General features: G+C 48.4%; 1 protein-coding gene across 1 annotated transcript; it reads right to left on the reverse strand.

Moving 5' to 3' along the window:
• Nucleotides 1-6,145: 6,145 nt before the first annotated feature.
• Nucleotides 6,146-22,899, reverse strand: LOC311122064 (neuronal acetylcholine receptor subunit alpha-9-I-like; the record flags this gene model as incomplete). Its single annotated transcript, XM_084196476.1, has 6 exons — nucleotides 6,146-6,316; nucleotides 9,111-9,671; nucleotides 10,364-10,479; nucleotides 15,675-15,809; nucleotides 17,162-17,378; nucleotides 22,719-22,899. Coding segments are annotated over 6 exons (1,381 nt in total), but the record flags the coding sequence as incomplete, so codon positions are not given.
• Between the last annotated feature and the right edge of the window lie 280 nt (nucleotides 22,900-23,179).

Here is a 23,179-nt window from a genome sequence, read left to right on the forward strand (position 1 = left end):
CGTTAAACAGTCAGTGGTTTCCTCTTTACTGGGGTGGGAACTTGGCTTCAGTGTGCTAGAGGAGGACAGCGTTATTCCTCCTGGTACGGCAAATAGTCTGGGCAGCCATTTGATTAGATGTTCAGGAGTCTTACGGCTTGGGGGGTGGAAGCTGTTTAGAAGCCTCTTGGACCTAGACTTTATTATGTTATCAAATGTACATGGACGCATCTGAAATGGCACCCTTTTCCCTATATGGTGCACACCCATACTGCTCTGGTCTGAAGGAGAGCCATAGGAATGAGGTGACGTGTGTTCGTAGTGCAGCTGCCACCAGAATTAGAACATTGAAAACAACCAAAACAAGTGTTGGTGAACACATAATAAGGAGAGGGAGTACAAACCATCGACGCTAGACAGAGAGGAATTTGCTTAATGCAAAAGGCAGTTTATTAAACACAAAGATATCTTGTCCTGCTCAAGCTACATGCATGGACCCAATCAATTGCCTCTTATGGAGACAGTTGAGAAGGATGATTAAACAGAGTTTACAGCATTACTTTATACAATGTAACATAAAGGAAGGGGTCCTTCTTCTAGTCCCTTGATTGGTTCCCGAGGCGTAGGAGGCGGGTCTGCTCTGTCCAGAGCAGATGCCCCATTGGTGCACGGCAGAGTCCTCTGCCCTTGGCACCCGACCAGTAGACAGGGGAGTTGAGAATGAGTGTGCGTGCAAATGAAATGTTTGTGTGTGTCCAGGGAACTGGTGAGGAGGATCTGGTGATTGTGGCCTTGGGCGTGGGTGTTGTCCTGTTATTGCACTCCTGCAAGACTAGGCCATCTGGTGACAAGATATGGCTGCTCTTCTCTGTCCTTTGTTCGACAACTAACACAACAGCCCACTGTTAATATCAGACACATGACACAAGTCTATTATAAAACGATATGTAGAAAAATACAGAACACAATTACTGTACGATAATGTAGTGCCGCAGTTATATACGATTTCTACTATGGCGTTGTTGAATACTCGTTTCCGGTTTGGTTGAAGGGCATTCTCAAGCATTATTTTCCTGCACGGTATATTTACCCGGTATAATTAAATGGCTATAGTTCTTACATGTTCTATGTCGGAGCTGCTTTTGAAAGCAAAAGTCAAATTGAAAACAATTATTGGCGTTGTTGAATTAGATTTTCATAATGGCAAGCTAGGACTGATGGTTTGGTTATGTTGGGTTATATTTTTCTCATAATTGGATCTGTATGTGATGAATAGCTTGGAAGGAATGCATTAATGAGGAGCACTGTACTGATATGGATTGTTTCACATAACAGGCTGTTATTCATGTAAGGAACATTAGGGGGTAGGACAGATAAGACTTGTATTTCTTACAGATACGAACACTCTCTCTTTGATGTCTGTGAAACTGTCCTTGAACATGGAGTACAGTGGAATGGTGTCTTTTGGGTGCTGACTCCACAGGTTATAATGATAGCAACTTATGCCTGGCAACAAATGGAGTGCCGAGGAGTTGGGACCAACCCCTGCGCCAACGGATTGGCTGAATGGAGTCTGGACCACACTCAGTCCTTTGTTCTGGTTGGCCAACAGAAGAGGTGGAGGCTTTCTGTCAGAGTATTTGAGAAATAATCTGTAAACAATAATTCTAGTTCTCTGTCTGCCCTGCGTGGTTTTTCAGTGAGCCCGTATACGAACCTTCATACTTATCATACATACATTTTGCATATAATAAATTAAGCTTGGATTGAAGATCTCTTGATTCTTATTCCAATACCAGATTTGAATTACGCAATTTCTAACAAGTGCTAGTAATAATCATTGATATTTCATCATAATTGATATGATAGAGTACTGAATAGAGGCTGCAGTAGTAGAAGACTACCTGTTGTGGTCTCTTTGTGGTAGGGTTTTGGTCCAGCATTGACACGGTTTGTTGTGGTAGGGTTTTGGTCCAGCATTGAAGCAGTCTTGTAGTGGTAGGGTTTTGGTCCAGCATTAAAGCGGTCTTGTTGTGGTAGGGTTTTGGTACAGCATTGAAGCAGTCTTGTAGTGGTAGGGTTTTGGTCCAGCATTGAAGCAGTCTTGTTGTGGTAGGGTTTTGGTCCAGCATTGAAGCAGTCTTGTTGTGGTAGGGTTTTGGTCCAGCATTGAAGCGTTCTTGTTGTGGTAGGGTTTTGGTACAGCATTGAAGCGGTCTTGTTGTGGTAGGGTTTTGGTCCAGCATTGAAGCGTTCTTGTTGTGGTAGGGTTTTGGTCCAGCATTAAAGTGGTCTTGTTGTGGTAGGGTTTTGGTACAGCATTGAAGCGGTCTTGTTGTGGTAGGGTTTTAGGTAACACTTCATTTTAAGGAGTCCTTATAGTACAATTACTTATTGTAATTAATTGTAATAACTCATAGTTACACTGTAATAACAACATGTAACTGGGGGTAATTGCAGTCTGTAGTCTCCCGAGTGGCGCAGTGGTCTAAGGCACTGCATCGCAGTGCTAGCTGTGCCACTAGAGATCCTGGTTCAAATCCAGACTCTGTCATAGCCGGCCGCGACCGGGAGACCCATGGGGCGGCGCACAATTAGCCAGCGTCGTCCAGGGGTAGGGGAGGGAATGGCCGGCAGGGATGTAGCTCAGTTGGTAGAGCATGGCGTTTGCAACGCCAGGGTTGTGGGTTCGATTCCCACGGGAGGGGCCAGTATGAAAACGTATGCACTCACTAAAACTGTAAGTCGCTCAGGATAAGAGCGTCTGCTAAATGACTAAAATGTAAATGTAATTACAGAGGTGTAACAACGAACGCTTGTCACAAATGGACAAGTTTCCGATAGCATCCCAACGCACCATATTGGTCAGTGCTATCCGGGTTCCTTGGTACGACCTTACCCTAAACCCTAACCTTAACCCTAACCCTTACCTAACCCTTAACTCAACCATTTTAAATGTCAACTTCAATGGAGGTAGGGACGTCCCAAGAATCCCAGATAGCCACGTGTTAGCTAACCGCCCACCTCATTGACATAACTCTGCAATAAAGGGCTCTGGAGTGTGATGGCAAAAACAGGTCCACAAACAGTTCACATAAAAAAATACTTTCAATTGTTTATTCATTTAAAATGGTGCATTTGACAAACAGGTCAATTACTTTAACCATCAATGAAAACATTTTTAGACACATTAATAAACAGTTATGTTTAAAATTATTCGTGCCAAATTATAAGCCTATTGCGTTTGGTTGAATAATGGTTTAATAAATGCACTTAAATTAATCAGAAGGCAAAACTCTTATTCCATCATGTAACTTTGCAAGGGTTTCCCTGTCGAGGAACATTCTCACTTTTGGATGGGGATGATTATTTATTTATCCCAGGAATGAAGGCATCAAGTCAAGATCTGCCCATCTATGCCATCTGCCCATCTATGCCATCTGCCCATCTATGCCATCTGCCCATCTATGCCATCTGCCCATCTATGCCATCGGCCCATCTATGCCATCGGCCCATCTATGCCATCTGCCCATCTATGCCATCTGCCCATCTATGCCATCTGCCCATCTATGCCATCTGCCCATCTATGCCATCTGCCCATCTATGCCATCTGCCCATCTATGCCATCTGCCCATCTATGTCATCTGCCCATCTATGCCATCTGCCCATCTATGCCATCGGCCCATCTATGCCATCTGCCCATCTATGCCATCTATGCCATCTGCCCATCTATGCCATCTGCCCATCTATGCCATCTGCCCATCTATGCCATCTGCCCATCTATGCCATCTGCCCATCTATGCCATCTGCCCATCTATGCCATCTGCCCATCACACTCGATTTAAGATCAGTGTGCAAAGAACGGGGTCGAGAAGGTCAGTGTGGAAAAAAAATCCAGACATGAAAGATTGCCGTGACACAAACAGGATGCTGTAGGTCAAAACGTCAACACAGTTTTTAAGCATCAATCGTTGAGTCCATCCTCCCCTCCTCCATCACAGTCTGGTTTGGGTCTCACCGTCTGCCCCGCTGCAGTGTCCCGGTCTGCAGAGAAGGTCATCGGCTGCCACCTGCCCTCCATCGAGGTCCTGCATAGACTCCAGGACAAGGAAGCGTGCAGGAAAGATCTTCGCCGACCCCTCCCACCCCGGTCATCCCCTCCTCTGGCAGGCGGTTCAGGTCACTCACGACCAAAACCTCCCGCCACCTGAACAGTTTCTACCCCAGGGCTGTGGCCCTCACCAACCGGCCCATAGAGACTAAAGGACTATACACTCTATGCTGCACAATGCATCAAGCCATCGCTGACCTGTACACCACCATCTGGCCCATAGAGACTAAAGGACTATACACTCTACGATACACACCACATCAAGCCATCTCTGACCTGTACACTAAATAACTGCACTATACTGCATTACACTCTGTCCATCTCTCTGCATTTAGATATATTCATACTGATACTGTACATTTCTACATCCACTGTATATCAACCGTATACCCACTGTATATCAACCGTATACCCACTGTATATCAACCGTATACCCACTGTATATCAACCGTATACCCACTGTATATCAACCGTATACCCACTGTATATCAACCGTATACCCACTGTATATCAACCGTATACCCACTGTATATCAACCGTGTACCCACTGTATATTAACCATATACCCACTGTATATCAACCGTGTACCCACTGTATATCAACCGTATACCCACTGTATATCAACCGTATACCCACTGTATATCAACCATATACCCACTGTATATTAACTGTATCGTATACCCACTGTATATTAACTTTATCGTATACCCACTGTATATCAACCATATACCCACTGTATATTTGTATATCTGCCAATTCTCTTATAGCTCTGTGATCACGCTACCTAGTTGTATTACACTGAGTGTACAAAACATTAAGAACACCTGCTCTTTCCTTGACATAGACTGACCAGGTGAATCCAGGTGAAAGCTATGATCCCTTATTGATGTCACTTGTTAAATCCACTTCAAATCAGTGTAGATGAAGGGGAGGAGACCGGTTAAATAAGGATTTTTAAGCCTTGAGACGATTGAGACATGGATTGTGTATGTGTTCCATTCAGAGGGTGAATGGGCAAGACAAAACATTTAAGTGCCTTTGAACGGGGTATGGTAGTAGGTGCCAGGCGCACCGGTTTGAGTGTGTCAAGAACTACAACGTTGATGGGTTTTTCGCGCTCAACAGTTTCCGGTGTGTATCAAGAATGGTCCACCACCCAAAGGACATCCAGCCAACTTGACACAACTGTGTGAAAAGCATTGGAGTCAACATGGGCCAGCATCCCTGTGGAACACTTTCGACACCTTGTAGAGTCCATGCCACGACAAATTGAGGCTCCTCCCCCTCTCTCTCTCCCTCCCTAGTCCTTCTATCCTGTGTCTGTTACACTCCTTCTCTCCTCCCCCTCTCTCTCTGTCCCTCCCTCCCTCTCTCTCTGTCCCTCCCTCCCTCCCTCGCTCCTTCTCTCCTCCCCCTCTCTCTGTCCCTCCCTCCCTCACTCCTTCTCTCCTCCCCCTTTCTCTGTCCCTCCCTCCCTCTCTCTCTGTCCCTCCCTCCCTCCCCCTCTCTCTCTGTCCCTCCCCCCCTCGCTCCTTCTCTCCTCCCTCCCTCTCTCTGTCCCTCCCTCCCTCCCCCTCTCTCTCTGTCCCTCCCCCCCTCGCTCCTTCTCTCCTCCCTCCCTCTCTCTCTGTCCCTCCCTCCCTCGCTCCTTCTCTCCTCCCCCTCTCTCTGTCCCTCCCTCCCTCGCTCCTTCTCTCCTCCCCCTCTCTCTGTCCCTCCCTCCCTCGCTCCTTCTCTCCTCCCCCTCTCTCTGTCCCTCCCTCCCTCGCTCCTTCTCTCCTCCCCCTCTCTCTGTCCCTCCCTCCCTCACTCCTTCTCTCCTCCCTCTCTCTCTGTCCCTCCCTCCCTCCCTCCTTCTCTCCTCCCCCTCTCTCTGTCCCTCCCTCCCTCCCTCCCTCCCTCCTTCTCTCCTCCCCCTCTCTCTGTCCCTCCCTCCCTCCCTCCTTCTCTCTCTCTGTCCCTCCCCCCCTCGCTCATTCTCTCCTCCCTCTCTCTCTGTCCCTCCCTCGCTCCTTCTCTCCTCCCCCTCTCTCTGTCCCTCCCCCCTCTCCTCTGTCAAGTTGCCTTGCCGATGATGAGGATACTCATGAGGAAGACCATGATGAAAAATATCCACATGAAGAACCGGTCCATCACCTTGGCAACCTTCTTCCACTCCGCCCCTTTAGCACAAGTCGCCCGTTGCTCCCGGAAACAGTTGGCGATGTATTGGATGTTATACACCACCTAGAAGAGAGGGATGGGGAGGGAGGGAGAGAGATACAGAGGGAGGGAGGGAGGGAGGGAGGGAGGGAGGGAGGGAGGGAGGGAGGGAGGGAGGGAGGGAGGGAGGGAGGGAGGGAGGGAGGGAGGGAGGGAGGGAGAGAGGAGAGAGAGGGAGGGAGGGAGACGGAGATAGGGAGAGAGGGATGGGGAGGGAGGGAGAGAGGAGAGAGAGGGAGGGAGGGAGGGAGAGAGAGAGAGAGAGAGAGAGAGAGAGAGAGGGAGGGAGACGGAGATAGGGAGAGAGCGAGAGGGAGAGAGAGAGGGAGAGAGACGGAGATAGGGAGAGAGAGAGAGGGAGAGAGAGAGGGGAGGGAGAGAGAGGGAGGGGGAGAGAGGAGAGAGGGAGGGAGGGAGGGAGAGAGGAGAGAGAGGAGAGAGAGGGAGGGAGAGAGAGGGGAGGGAGACGGAGATAGGGAGAGAGCGAGAGGGAGAGAGAGAGGGAGAGAGACGGAGATAGGGAGAGAGAGAGAGGGAGAGAGAGAGAGAGGGGAGGGAGAGAGAGGGAGGGATGGGAGGAGAGGGAGGGAGGGAGGGATGAGAAACAGTTAGAAATGTATTGGATGTTATACACCACCTAGAAGAGAGGGATGAGGAGGGAGGGAGAGAGGAGAGAGAGGGAGGGAGAGAGAGGGGAGGGAGACGGAGATAGGGAGAGAGCGAGAGGGAGAGAGAGAGAGAGAGACGGAGATAGGGAGAGAGAGAGAGGGAGAGAGAGAGAGAGGGGAGGGAGAGAGAGAGAGGGGAGGGAGATGGGCTAGACAATCTGGACCCTTTCTTCCTAAAACTAGCCGCCGAAATTGTCGCAACCGCTATTACTAGTCTGTTCAACCTCTCTTTCATAACGTCTGAGATCCCCAGAGATTGGAAAGCTGCCGCGGTCATCCCCCTCTTCAAAGGGGGTGACACTCTAGATCCAAACTGCTACAGACCTATATCCATCCTGCCCTGCCTTTCGAAAGTATTCGAAAGCCAAGTTAATAAACAGATCATCGACCATTTCGAATACCACTGTACCTTCTCCGCTATGCAATCTGGTTTCCGAGCTGGTCACGGGTGCACTTCAGCCACGCTCAAGGTCCTAAACGATATTATAACCGCGATTGATAATAGACAGTACTGTGCAGCCGTCTTCATCGACCTGGCCAAGGCTTTCGACTCTGTCAACCACCGCATTCTTATTGGCAGACTAAATAGCCTTGGTTTCTCAAATGACTGCCTCGCCTGGTTCACCAACTACTTCTCAGATAGAGTTCAGTGTGTCAAATCGGAGGGCCTGTTGTCTGGACCTATGGCAGTCTCTATGGGGGTGCCACAGGGTTCAATTCTTGGGCCGACACTTTTCTCCGTGTATATCAATGATGTCGCTCTTGCTGCTGGTGACTCTCAGATCCACCTCTACGCAGACGACACCATTTTGTATACATCTGGCCCTTCATTGGACACTGTGTTAACAAACCTCCAAACGAGCTTCAATGCCATACAACAATCCTTCAGTAGCCTTCAACTGCTCTTAAACACTAGTAAAACTAAATGCATGCTTTTCAATCGAACGCTGCTAGCACCCGCCCACCCGACTAGAATCACCACTCTCGACGGGTCTGACCTAGAGTATGTGGACAACTACAAATACCTAGGTGTCTGGTTAGACTGTAAACTCAACTTCCAGACTCACATAAAGAATCTCCAATCCAAAGTTAAATCTAGGATCGGCTTCCTATTTCGCAACAAAGCCTCCTTCACTCATGCTGCCAAACATGCCCTCGTAAAACTGACTATCCTACCGATCCTTGACTTCGGCGATGTCATTTATAAAATAGCCTCCAACACTCTACTCAGCAAATTGGATGTAGTCTATCACAGTGCCATCCGTTTTGTCTCCAAAGCCCCATACACTACCCACCACTGTGACCTGTACGCTCTTGTTGGCTGGTCCTCACTACATGTTCGTCGTCAAACCCACTGGCTCCAGGCCATCTATAAATCACTGCTAGGCAAATCCCCGCCTTATCTTAGCTCATTGGTCACCATAGCAGCACCCACCCGTAGTCTGCGCTCCAGCAGGTATATCTCACTGGTCATTCCCAAAGCCAACACCTCCTTTGGCCGCCATTCCTTCCAGTTCTCTGCTGCCAATGACTGGAACGAATTGCAAAAATCTCTGAAGCTGGAGACTCTTATCTCCCTCAACAACTTTAAGCATCAGTTGTCAGAGCACCTTACCGATCACTGCACCTGTACACAGCCCATCTGAAATTAGCCCACCCAACTACCTCATCCCTATATTGTTATTTAATTTGCTCTTTTGCACCCCATTATCTCTATTTGCACATAATCTCTTGCACATCTAGCATTCCAGTGTTAATACTATTGTAATTATTCTGCACTATAGCCTATTTATTGCCTTACCTCCATAACTTGCTACATTTGCACACACTGTATATATATTTTCTGTTGTATCTCTGACTTTATGTTTTTTTTACCCCATATGTAACTCTGTGTTGTTTTTTGTTGCACTACTTTGCTTTGTCTTGGCCAGGTCACAGTTGTAAATGAGAACCTGTTCTCAACTGGTTTACCTGGTTAAATAAAGGTGAAATAAAAAAAAAAAAATAAAATAAAAAAGATGGAGAGAGGGAGAGAGAGAGAGAGAGAGAGAGAGAGAGAGAGAGAGAGAGGGAGACGGAGAGAGGGAGACAGAGAGAGAGGATGCACAACTTGGTCAACCTGACCGTGTGATCCAGGGGGCATTAGTCACCTGTTTGTGGTGTGGGTAGGAGCAGGAGCAGGCGCAGGCCGGGGCCGAGGCTGGGCTGAGGTGCTTCTCCTTGGGGTAAGGCAACGGTTCCTTCAGCCCACCGTTCTGGAGGTTCCCTGGAGGGGGGGCCTGATAGTCCAGCTCCTCTCTCCCGATGTGGTGGTACCGTCTCTTGGACTCCCTCTTCTCCTCGCCCTCTTCCCCCTTGGAGGTCTGGCTCGGGTTGCTGTGGTGGTTCTGGTTACTATGGTTGCTGTAATGATTGTCGTGGTGACCGCCATTGGCGTAGCGATGGTTGTCGAGGTGATTTTGATGGGTGCTGTGGTGGATTTGGTTTTGGAGGTGCCCATTTCCATACTGGTACGGATTGAGGTGATGGTAGTCGTCTTGGCAACAGCTGTCATGGTAGAGGTCGTCATGGTAATGGTTCCGTGCCAGGGCGGAGTTGCCCGACATTGGTTCCTCGCTGTAGAGAGGTGTTCTCTCACTCTCTGGTGTGGTGCAGTTCTCCCCCACCTCGTACACAAACAGGATCTTAGACATGTAGTCAATGATGAGCACCTGGGAACACACGCACACACACAGTGACACAGAGCTCCAGACTTTGGCCGAGTGAGGAACAGGCTTGGCCTACCTTGGCCCAGTAGGGAACATGCTTAGTCTACCTTGGCCCAGTGAGGAACAGGCTTGGCCTACCTTGGCCCAGTGAGGAACAGGCTTGGCCTACCTTGGCCCAGTGAGGAACAGGCTTGGCCTACCTTGGCCCAGTGAGGAACAGGCTTGGACTACCTTGGCCCAGTGAGGAACAGGCTTGGACTACCTTGGCCCAGTGAGGAACAGGCTTGGACTACCTTGGCCCAGTGAGGAACAGGCTTGGACTACCTTGGCCCAGTGAGGAACAGGCTTGGACTACCTTGGCCCAGTGAGGAACAGGCTTAGTCTACCTTGGCCCAGTGAGGAACAGGCTTGGACTACCTTGGCCCAGTGAGGAACAGGCTTGGCCTACCTTGGCCCAGTGAGGAACAGGCTTGGACTACCTTGGCCCAGTGAGGAACAGGCTTGGCCTACCTTGGCCCAGTGAGGAACAGGCTTAGTCTACCTTGGCCCAGTAGAGAACAGGCTTAGTTACCTTGGACCAGTGAGGAACAGGCTTAGTCTACCTTGGCCCAGTGAGGAACAGGTTTGGCCTACCTTGGCCCAGTGAGGAACAGGCTTGGCCTACCTTGGCCCAGTGAGGAACAGGCTTAGTCTACCTTGGCCCAGTGAGGAACAGGTTTGGCCTCTGCACCACAGAAATGGATGTTCATGATGAAGATGGTCAGAGATGTAGAGGCCGTGATCATCGTCATCGTCGCGATGTAGTACTTCCCTGGAACACACACACCACACACACACACACACACCACACACACACACACACACACACACACACACACACGATGTGGTTAGTATATGTAGCGGGAACGGGCTTCTGAATACTGTCCCACAGGGAAACCCACTCCCCCTCCCACACCATGTAGGAGCATGTAGAGGAGAGGAGGTGTTACATGCACATTTCATTCAGAAAGGATTCAGACATTTTATTACGGTACAGCCTTATTCTAAAATTGATTCAATTGTTTTTTTCCCCCCTCATCAATCTACACACAATAGCCCATAATGACAAAGCAAAAACAGGTTTTTAGAAATGTATAAAATTAAATAACAAACGGAAATATCACGTTTACATAAGTATTCAGACCCTTTACTCAGTACTTTGTTGAAGCACCTTTGGCAGCGATTACAGCCTAGAGTCTTCTTGGGTATGACGCAACAAGCTTGGCACACCTGTATTTGGGGAGTTTCTCCCATTCTTCTCTGCAGATCCTCTCAAGCTCTGTCAGGTTGGATGGGGAGCGTCGCTCCACAGCTATTTTCAGGTCTCTCCAGAGACGTTAGATCGGGTTCAAGTCTGGGCTCTGGCTGGGCCACTCAAGGACATTCAGAGACTTGTCCCGAAGCCACTCCTGCGTTGTCTTGGCTGTGTGCTTAGGGTCGTTGTCCTGTTGGAAGGTGAACCTTCGCCCCAGTCTGAGGTCCTGAGCGCTCTGGAGCAGGTTTTCATCAAGGATCTCTCTGTACTTTGCTCCGTTCATCTTTCCCTCGATCCTGACTAGTCTCCCAGTCCCTGCCGCTGAAAAACATCCCCACAGCATGATGCTGCCACCACCATGCTTCACCGTAGGGATGGTGCCAGGTTTCCTCCAGACGTGACGCTTGGCATTCAGGCCAAAGTGTTCAATCTTCGTTTCATCAGACCAGAGAATCTTGTTTCTCATGGTCTGAGAGTCCTTCAGGTGCCTTTTGGCAAACACCATGTGAGCTGTCATATGCCTTTTACTGAGGATTGGCTTCCATCTGGCCACTCTACCATAAAGGCCTGATTGGTGGAGTGCTGCAGAGATGGTTGTCCTTCTGGAAGGTTCTCCCATCTCCATAGAGGAACTCTCAAGCTCTGTCAGTGACCATCGGGTACTTGGTCACCTCCCTGACCAAGGCCCTTCTCCCCCGATTGCTCAGTTTGGCCAGGCGGCCAGCTCTAGGAAAAGTCTTGGTGGTTCCAAACTTCTTCCATTTAAGCATGATGGAGGCCACTGTGTTCTTGGAGACCTTCAATGCTGCAGAAATGTTTTGGTACCCTTCCCCAGATCTGTGCCTCGACACAATCCTGTCTCTGAGCTCTACGGACAATTCCTTCAACCTCATGGCTTGGTTTTTGCTCTGACATGCACTGTCAACTGTGGGACCTTATATAGACAGGTGTGTGCCTTTCCAAATCATGTCCAATCAATTGAATTTACCACAGGTGGACTCCAATCAAGTTGTAGAAACATCTCAAGGATGATCAATGGAAACAGGATGCACCTGAGCTCAATTTCGAGTCTCATAGCAAAGAGTTTGAATACTTATGTAAATAAGGTATTTCCGTTTTTTATACATTTCGAAAAACCTGTTTTCGCTTTGTCATTATGGGTATTATGCATAGATTGATGAGGGGGGAAATGATTTTAGCCATTTTAGAATAAGGCTGTAAGCGAGGTGAAGGGGTCTGAATACTTTCCGAATGCACTGTATGAACCACAGGAGGCTGGTGAGGGGAGGACGGCTCATAATAAGGGCTGGAATGGATCAATGGAACGGCATCAACCACATGGAAACCAAATCAAATCAAATGGATTTATAAAGCCCTTTTTACATCAGCAGATGTCACAAAGTGCTATACAGAAACCCAGCCTAAGACCCCAAACAGCAAACAATGCAGATATAGAAGCACGGTGGCTAGGAAAAACTCCCTAGAAAGGCAGGAACCTAGGAAGAAACCTAGAGAGGAACCAGGCTCTGATGGGTGGCCAGTCTTCTTCTGGCTGTACTGGGTAGAGAGGAACCAGGCTCTGAGGGGTGGCCAGTCCTCTACTGGCTGTACTGGGTAGAGAGGAACCAGGCTCTGAGGGGTGGCCAGTCCTCTTCTGGCTGTACTGGGTAGAGGGGAACCAGGCTCTGAGGGGTGGCCAGTCCTCTTCTGGCTGTACTGGGTAGAGAGGAACCAGGCTCTGAGGGGTGGCCAGTCCTCTACTGGCTGTACTGGGTAGAGAGGAACCAGGCTCTGAGGGGTGGCCAGTCCTCTTCTGGCTGTACTGGGTAGAGAGGAACCAGGCTCTGAGGGGTGGCCAGTCTTCTTCTGGCTGTACTGGGTTAGAGAGGAACCAGGCTCTGAGGGGTGGCCAGTCCTCTAGTGGCTGTACTGGGTAGACCAGAGGAACCAGGCTCTGAGGGGTGGCCAGTCCTCTACTGGCTGTACTGGGTAGAGAGGAACCAGGCTCTGAGGGGTGGCCAGTCCTCTAGTGGCTGTACTGGGTAGAGGGGAACCAGGCTCTGAGGGGTGGCCAGTCCTCTACTGGCTGTACTGGGTAGACCAGAGGAACCAGGCTCTGAGGGGTGGCCAGTCCTCTACTGGCTGTACTGGGTAGACCAGAGGAACCAGGCTCTGAGGGGTGGCCAGTCCTCTACTGGCTGTACTGGGTAGAGAGGAACCAGGCTCTGAGGGGTGGCCAGTCCTCTACTGGCTGTACTGGGTAGAGAGGAACCAGGCTCTGAGGGGTGGCCAGTCCTCTTCTGGCTGTACTGGGTAGAGAGGAACCAGGCTCTGAGGGGTGGCCAGTCCTCTACTGGCTGTACTGGGTGGAGAGGAACCAGGCTCTGAGGGGTGGCCAGTCCTCTTCTGGCTGTACTGGGTTAGAGAGGAACCAGGCTCTGAGGGGTGGCCAGTCCTCTAGTGGCTGTACTGGGTAGAGAGGAACCAGGCTCTGAGGGGTGGCCAGTCCTCTAGTGGCTGTACTGGGTAGAGAGGAACCAGGCTCTGAGGGGTGGCCAGTCTTCTTCTGGCTGTACTGGGTTAGAGAGGAACCAGGCTCTGAGGGGTGGCCAGTCCTCTAGTGGCTGTACTGGGTAGACCAGAGGAACCAGGCTCTGAGGGGTGACCAGTTCTCTTCTGGCTGTACTGGGTAGAGAGGAACCAGGCTCTGAGGGGTGGCCAGTCCTCTACTGGCTGTACTGGGTAGAGAGGAACCAGGCTCTGAGGGGTGGCCAGTCCTCTAGTGGCTGTACTGGGTAGAGGGGAACCAGGCTCTGAGGGGTGGCCAGTCCTCTACTGGCTGTACTGGGTAGAGAGGAACCAGGCTCTGAGGGGTGGCCAGTCCTCTACTGGCTGTACTGGGTAGAGAGGAACCAGGCTCTGAGGGGTGGCCAGTCCTCTACTGGCTGTACCGGGTGGAGATTATAACAGTACATGGCCATTAAGGCCAGATCGTTCTTCAAGATGTTGAAACGTTCAAACGGTTTGATTTGATTTGACATGGAAACGTCCATGTGTTCTTACCATTGCTTTAATAGCGTTCCAGACATTACTATGAGCCGTCCTCCCCAATTAAGGTGCCATCGGACGCCTGCGATATGCATACTGTCACACACAGACACACACCTCTCACCTATATAGGGAACACTCTCTGAGGGAGACATCACCTATATAGGGAACACTCTCTGAGGGAGGCATCACCTATATATAGGGAACACTCTCTGAGGTAGGCATCACCTATATAGGGAACACTCTCTGAGGGAGGCATCACCTATATAGGGAACACTCTCTGAGGGAGGCATCACCTATATAGGGAACACTCTCTGAGGGAGACATCACCTATATAGGGAACACTCTCTGAGGGAGGCATCACCTATATAGGGAACACACTCTGAGGGAGGCATCACCTATATAGGGAACACTCTCTGAGGGAGGCATCACACTATCACCTATATAGGGAACACTCTCTGAGGGAGGCATCACCTATATATAGGGAACACTCTCTGAGGGAGGCATCACCTATATAGGGAACACTCTCTGAGGGAGGCATCACCTAAATAGGGAACACTCTTTGAGGGAAGCATCACCTATATAGGGAACACTCTCATAGGAGGCATCACCTATATAGGGAACACTCTCTGAGGGAGGCATCACCTATATAGGGAACACTCTGAGGGAGACATCACCTATATAGGGAACACTCTCTGAGGGAGACATCACCTATATAGGGAACACTCTCTGAGGGAGGCATCACACTATCACCTATATAGGGAACACTCTCTGAGGGAGGCATCACCTATATAGGGAACACTCTCTGAGGGAGGCATCACACTATCACCTATAAAGGGAACACTCTCTGAGGGAGGCATCACCTATATAGGGAACACTCTCTGAGGGAGACATCACCTATATAGGGAACACTCTCTGAGGGAGGCATCACCTATATAGGGAACACTCTCTGAGGGAGGCATCACCTATATAGGGAACACTCTCTGAGGGAGGCATCACCTATATAGGGAACACTCTCTGAGGGAGGCATCACACTATCACCTATATAGGGAACACTCTCTGAGGGAGGCATCACCTATATAGGGAACACTCTCTGAGGGAGGCATCACCTATATAGGGAACACTCTCTGAGGGAGGCATCACCTATATAGGGAACACTCTCTGAGGGAGGCATCACCTATATAGGGAACACTCTCTGAGGGAGGCATCACCTATATAGGGAACACTCTTTGAGGGAAGCATCACCTATATAGGGAACACTCTCATAGGAGGCATCACCTATATAGGGAACACTCTCTGAGGGAGGCATCACCTATATAGGGAACACTCTCTGAGGGAGGCATCACCTATATAGGGAACACTCTCTGAGGGAGGCATCACCTATATACAGGGAACACTCTCTGAGGGAGGCATCACCTATATAGGGAACACTCTCTGAGGGAGGCATCACCTATATAGGGAACACTCTCTGAGGGAGGCATCACCTATATAGGGAACACTCTCTGAGGGAGGCATCACCTATATAGGGAACACTCTCTGAGGGAGACATCACCTATATACAGGGAACACTCTCTGAGGGAGGCATCACCTATATAGGGAACACTCTCTGAGGGAGGCATCACCTATATAGGGAACACTCTCTGAGGGAGGCATCATACTATCACCTATATAGGGAACACTCTCTGAGGGAGGCATGCTCTCTGCCACCATCAGTTGGAAGACAGTGAGGGCCAGTAGAACCGTCACCCCCAGAGAAACCTTCTCTCCTGAGTCAGCGGGCAGGTAGAAACCCAGGGGGGCTGGAACAACAAAATAAACAGCAGCAATAAATAACACAAACAACAACAATAAACAAACAATACAATAAACCACAAACCCAGCGGGGCTAGAACAGTACAGACAGCAGTCACCACAGAATCGTGCAGCTCCTCTCAGCTGTATACATGAATGTACCATAGAGATGGATAGAGGGGTCTATCACCTCAAAGCCTGCTTTAGCACCATGAATGTACCATAGAGATGGATAGAGGGGGTTATCGCCCCAAAGCCTGCTTTAGCACAATGAATGTACCATAGAGATGGATAGAGGGGTCTATCGCCCCAAAGCCTGCTTTAGCACCATGAATGTACCATAGAGATGGATAGAGGGGGTTATCGCCCCAAAGCCTGCTTTAGCACCATGAATGTACCATAGAGATGGATAGAGGGGTCTATCGCCTCAAAGCCTGCTTTAGCACAATGAATGTAACATAGAGATAGATAGAGGGGTCTATCGCCCCAAAGCCTGCTTTAGCACCATGAATGTACCATAGAGATGGATAGAGGGGTCTATCACCTCAAAGCCTGCTTTAGCACCATGAATGTACCATAGAGATGGATAGAGGGGTCTATCACCTCAAAGCCTGCTTTAGCACAATGAATGTACCATAGAGATGGATAGAGGGGTCTATCACCTCAAAGCCTGCTTTAGCCCCATGAATGTACCATAGAGATGGATAGAGGGGTCTATCACCTCAAAGCCTGCATTAGCACCATATTATAGTAGTCAAGCAATTTGCTAATGATCAGAGCACTGTCTTCTACAAATGGAGTTTCTGTCGATTTAGTAGCATGGCTTTTAATGTATATCTCGCCATCTAGTGGCCACAGTAAGTGACTGCTACTAATGCTATTACTACCACCAATACATACCAAAACAACGACTGCTACTACTACTACTACTACTACTACAACTACTACTACTACTACTGCTACTAATACCAATACAACTACTAATACCAATACAACTACTACTACCACTATAACTACTACCACTACTAACAATATTAATAATACTAACACTAATAATATAACAATAAGAACAATAAGAACAATAAGAAACCATAACAACAATAATAATAATAACAATAATAATAACTATAATAACATTAGCAATAATAGCAACAATAGCAATTATGATAATAACAATAATAATAATAATAACAATAATAATACTATAATAACTATATTACTACGAATAATAATAACAATAATAATAATAACAATAATAATAATAATAACAACAATAATAAACAATAATTGTAATAATAACAACAACAATAATAATAATATTAATAAACAACAATGATAATAACAACAATAATAATAGTACCTAGGAAGGAGATGAGGAAGCAGGGCAGTAGCAGGTTGAAGATGTAGAAGAGAGATCGTCTCTTCAGATGGAGGGTGTAGGTGATGTCAGGATAGGGGTCCGAGCAGCAGCCGTACATGATGACGTTCCGTACCGCCGGCATTCCGTGACACTCCCACTCCACGTTCTCCACAAAGTCTGACAGGTCCCCACTGTCCATGCCCATGGCTATGTCCACCTGGAGACACACACAGGGTACACACACTGTCCATCCCCCATGGCTATGTCCACCTGGAGACACACACAGGGTACACACACTGTCCATCCCCCATGGCTATGTCCACCTGGAGACACACACAGGGTACACACACTGTCCATCCCCCATGGCTATGTCCACCTGGAGACACACACAGGGTACACACACTGTCCATCCCCCATGGCTATGTCCACCTGGAGACACACACAGGGTACACACACTGTCCATCCCCCATGGCTATGTCCACCTGGAGACACACACAGGGTACACACACTGTCCATCCCCCATGGCTATGTCCACCTGGAGACACACACAGGGTACACACACTGTCCATCCCCCATGGCTATGTCCACCTGGAGACACACACAGGGTACACACACTGTCCATCCCCCATGGCTATGTCCACCTGGAGACACACACAGGGTACACACACTGTCCATCCCCCATGGCTATGTCCACCTGGAGACACACACAGGGTACACACACTGTCCATCCCCCATGGCTATGTCCACCTGGAGACACACACAGGGTACACACACTGTCCATCCCCCATGGCTATGTCCACCTGGAGACACACACAGGGTACACACACTGTCCATCCCCCATGGCTATGTCCACCTGGAGACACACACAGGGTACACACACTGTCCATCCCCCATGGCTATGTCCACCTGGAGACACACACAGGGTACACACACTGTCCATCCCCCATGGCTATGTCCACCTGGAGACACACACAGGGTACACACACTGTCCATCCCCCATGGCTATGTCCACCTGGAGACACACACAGGGTACACACACTGTCCATCCCCCATGGCTATGTCCACCTGGAGACACACACAGGGTACACACACTGTCCATCCCCCATGGCTATGTCCACCTGGAGACACACACAGGGTACACACACTGTCCATCGCCATGGCTATGTCCACCTGTAGCTAGTGTCTGTTCAAATCAAATCAAATCATATTAAGCAGATGTTATTGTGGGTGTAGCGAAATGCTTGTGTTCCTAGCTCCAACAGTGCAGTAGTATCTAACAATACACAACAATACACACAAATCTAAAAGTAAAAGAAGGGAATTAAGAAATATATAAATATTAGGACGAGCAATGTCGGAGTGGTATTGACTAAAATACAGTAGATATTATATATAATACAGTATATACATATGAGATGAGTAAAACAGTATGTAAACATTATTAAAGAGACTAGTGTTCCATTATTAAAGTGGCCAGTGATTCCAAGTCTATGTATATAGGGCAGCAGTCTCTAAGGTACAGGGTTGAGTAACCAGGTGGTAGCCAGATAGTGATGGCTATTTAACAGTCTGATGGCCTTGAGATAGAAGCTGTTTTTCAGTCTCCCGGTCCCAGCTTTGATGCACCTGTACTGACCTCGCCTTCTGGATGGTAGCGGGGTGAACAGGCAGTGGCTCGGGTGGTTGATGTCCTTGATGATCTTTTTGGCCTTCCTGTGACATCGGGTGCTGTAGGTGTCCTGGAGGGCGGGTAGTTTGCCCCCGGTGATGCGTTGGGCAGACCGCACCACCCTCTGGAGAGCCCTGCGGTTGTGGGCGGTGCAGTTGCCGTGCCAGGCGGTGATACAGCCCGACAGGATGCTCTCAATTGTGCATCTGTAAAGGTTTGTGAGGGTTTTAGGTGCCAAGCCAAGTTTCTTCAGCCTCCTGAGGTTGAAGAGGCTCTGTTGCGCCTTCTTCACCACACTGTCTGTGTGGGTGGACCATTTCAGTTTGTCAGTGATGTGTACGCAGAGGAACTTGAAGCTTTCCACCTTCTCCACTGTGGTCCCGTCGATGTGGATAGGGGCGTGCTCCCTCTGCGTTTCCTGAAGTCCACGATCAGCTCCTTCATTTTGTTGACGTTGAAGGAGAGGTTATTTTCCTGGCACCACTCCGCCAGGGCCCTCACCTCCTCCCTGTAGGCTGTCTCGTCATTGTTGGTAATCAGGCCTACTATTGTTGTGTCGTCTGCAAACTTGATGATTGAGTTGGAGGCGTGCATGGCCACGCAGTCATGGGTGAACAGGGAGTACAGGAGGGGACTGAGCACGCACCCTTGAGGGGCCCCTGTGTTGAGGATCAGCAAAGTGGAGGTGTTGTTTCCTACCTTCACCACCTGGGGGCGGCCCGTCAGGAAGTCCAGGACCCAGTTGCACAGGGTGGGGTTCAGACACAGGGCCTGGAGCTTAATGATGAGCTTGGAGGGTACTATGGTGTTGAAGGCTGAGCTATAGTCAATGAACAGCATTCTTAAATAGGTATTCCTCTTGTCCAGATGGGATAGGGCAGTGTGCAGTGCGATGGCGAATGCATCGTCTGTGGATCTATTGGGGCGGTAAGCAAATTGTAGTGGGTCTAGGGTGACAGGTAAGGTAGAGGTGATATGATCCTTAACTAGCCTCTCAAAGCACTTCATGATAACAGAAGTGAGTGCTACGGGGCGATAGTCATTCAGTTCAGTTACCTTTGCTTTCTTGGGTACAGGAACAATGGTGAACATCTTGAAGCAAGTGGGGACAGCAGAATGGGATAGAGGGAGATTGAATATGTCCGTAAACACTCCAGCCAGCTGGTCTGCACATGCTCTGCTCCAGCGTTGCTAAAGTCTGCTCCAGCGTTGCTGAAGTCTGTTCCAGTGTTGCTAAAGTCTGTTCCAGTGTTGCTAAAGTCTGTTCCAGTGTTTCTAAAGTCTGTTCCAGTGTTGCTAAAGTCTGTTCCAGTGCTGCTAAAGTCTGTTCCAGTGTTGCTAAAGTCTGTTCCAGTGCTGCTAAAGTCTGTTCCAGTGTTGCTAAAGTCTGTTCCAGTGCTGCTAAAGTCTGTTCCAGTGCTGCTAAAGTCTGTTCCAGTGTTGCTAAAGTCTGTTCCAGTGCTGCTAAAGTCTGTTCCAGTGTTGCTAAAGTCTGTTCCAGTGTTGCTAAAGTCTGTTCCAGTGTTGCTAAAGTCTGTTCCAGTGCTGCTAAAGTCTGTTCCAGTGCTGCTAAAGTCTGTTCCAGTGTTGCTAAAGTCTGTTCCAGTGCTGCTAAAGTCTGTTCCAGTGCTGCTAAAGTCTGTTCCAGTGTTGCTAATTTCTGTTCCAGTGTTGCTAAAGTCTGTTCCAGTGCTGCTAAAGTCTGTTCCAGTGTTGCTAAAGTCTGTTCCAGTGTTGCTAAAGTCTGTTCCAGTGCTGCTAAAGTCTGTTCCAGTGTTGCTAAAGTCTGTTCCAGTGTTGCTAAAGTCTGTTCCAGTGTTGCTAATTTCTGTTCCAGTGTTGCTAATTTCTGTTCCAGTGTTGCTAATTTCTGTTCCAGCTGCAATCTTTCCGTTTTTAAGAAACTTAGCAACATGTGTGTATTATACCATACATGTATACCTATATATATATACACACACATATATACACATATGCACACATACATACATACATATATACATATATATACACATACATACATACAGACATATATATACACATACATACATACATACATATATATATACACATACACACACTACCGGTCAAAACTTTTAGAACACTTTTAGAACACCTACTCATTCACCTACTGTGGTCCTCTGTAGCTCAGCTGGTAGAGCACGGCGCTTGTAACGCCAAGGTAGTGGGTTCGATCCCCGGGACCACCCATACACAAAAAAAATGTATGCACGCATGACTGTAAGTCGCTTTGGATAAAAGCGTCTGCTAAATGGCATATTAAATTAAATTATTCAAGGGTTATTCTTTATTTATAGTGAAGACATCAAAACTATGAAATAACAAATATGGAATCATGTAGTAACCAAAAGTGTTAAACAAATCAAAATATATATTTTATATTTAAGATTCTTCAAATAGCCACCCTTTGCCTTGATGACAGCTTTGCACACTCTTGGCATTCTCTCAACAAGCTTCATGAGGTAGTCACCTGGAATGCATTTCAATTAACAGGTATGCCTTGTTAAAAGTTAATTTGTGGAATTTCTTTCCTTCTTAATGCGTTTGAGCCAATCAGTTGTGTTGTGACAAGGTAGGGGGGATATACAGAAGATAGCCCTATTTGGTAAAAGACCAAGTCCATATTATGGCAAGAACAGCTCAAATAAGCAAAGAGAAACGATAGTCCATCATTACTTTAAGACATGAAGGTCAATCAATACAGAACATTTCAAGAACGTTTCTTCAAGTGCAGTCGCAAAAACCATCAAGCCCTATGATGAAACTGGCTCTCATGAGGACCGCCACATGAATGGAAGATCCAGAGTTACCTCTGCTGCGGAGGATAATTTCATTAGAGTTACCAGCCTCAGAAATTGCAGCCCAAATTAATGCTTCACAGAGTTCAAGTAACAGACATATCTCAACATCAACTGTTCAGAGGGGACTGTGTGAATCAGGCCTTCATGGTCGAATTGCTGCAAAGAAACCACTACTAAAGGACACCAATAAGAAGAAGAGACTTGCTTGGGACAAGAAACATGAGCAATGGATATTAGACCGGTGGAAATTTGTCCTTTGGTCTTGAGTCCAAATTGGTGATTTTTGGTTCCAACCGCCGTGTCTTTGTGAGACGCAGAGTGGGTGAACGGATGATCTCCGCATGTGTAGTTCCCACCGTAAAGCATGGAGGAGGTGGTGTTATGGTGTGGGGGTGCTTTGCTGGTGACACCTTCTGTAATTTATTTAGAATTCAAGGCACACTTAACCAGCATGGCTACCACAGCATTCTACAGCGATACGCCATCCCATCTGGTTTGGGCTTAGTGGGACTATCATTTGTTTTTCAACAGGACAATGACCCAACACACCTCCAGGCTGTGTAAGGGCTATTTTACCAAGAAGGAGAGTGATGGAGTGCTGCATCAGATGACCTGGCCTCCACAATCCCCCGACCTCAACCGAATTGAGATGGTTTGGGATGAGTCGGACCGCAGAGTAAAGGAAAAGCAGCCAACAAGTGCTCAGCATATGTGGGAACTCCTTCAAGACTGTTGGAAAAGCATTCCAGGTGAAGCTGGTTGAGAGAATGCCAAGAGTGTGCAAAGCTGTCATCAAGGCAAAGGGTGGCTATTTGAAGAATCTTAAATATAAAAATATATTTTGATTTGTTTAACACTTTTTTTGGTTACTACATGATTCCATATGTGTTATTTCATAGTTTTGTTGTCTTCACTATTATTCTACAATGTAATTTTTTTTTTAGATGTGTGTGTGTGTGTGTGCGTGCGTGCGTGCGTGCGTGCGTGCGTGCGTGCGTTCGTGCGTGTGTGTGTGTGCGAGTGTGTGTGTGTGCGTGTGTGCGTGTGTGTATACCTCTGTGCGTACCTGGTTGCCGTTGTATGTCCATGACCCAAAGGTGAGGTTACACCACTGCCAGTCGAAGGGAAAGTAGGAGACGTCCACAACACAGGAGCTCTTAGTGATGGCAGGCATGTCCCAGGTTATCTCTCCATTATAACGTAACACCACGTTGGTCTCCGCTGGACCAGATGCCTCCTCATCAGCCCTACACACAGAGACACACACAGAGACACACACAGAGACACAGAGAGACACGCACAGAGACACAGAGAGACACGCACAGAGACACAGAGAGACACACACAGAGACATGCAGAGACACGCACAGAGACACAGAGAGACACACACAGAGACACAGAGAGACATACACAGAGACACGCAGACACGCACAGAGACACGCAGAGACACGCACAGAGACACAGAGAGACACACACAGAGACACAGAGAGACACGCACAGAGACACGCAGAGACACACAGAGACATAT

Source organism: Coregonus lavaretus (assembly GCF_964263955.1).
Source record: "Coregonus lavaretus genome assembly, contig: HAP1_SCAFFOLD_5439, whole genome shotgun sequence".
Lineage (NCBI taxonomy): Eukaryota > Metazoa > Chordata > Actinopteri > Salmoniformes > Salmonidae > Coregonus > Coregonus lavaretus.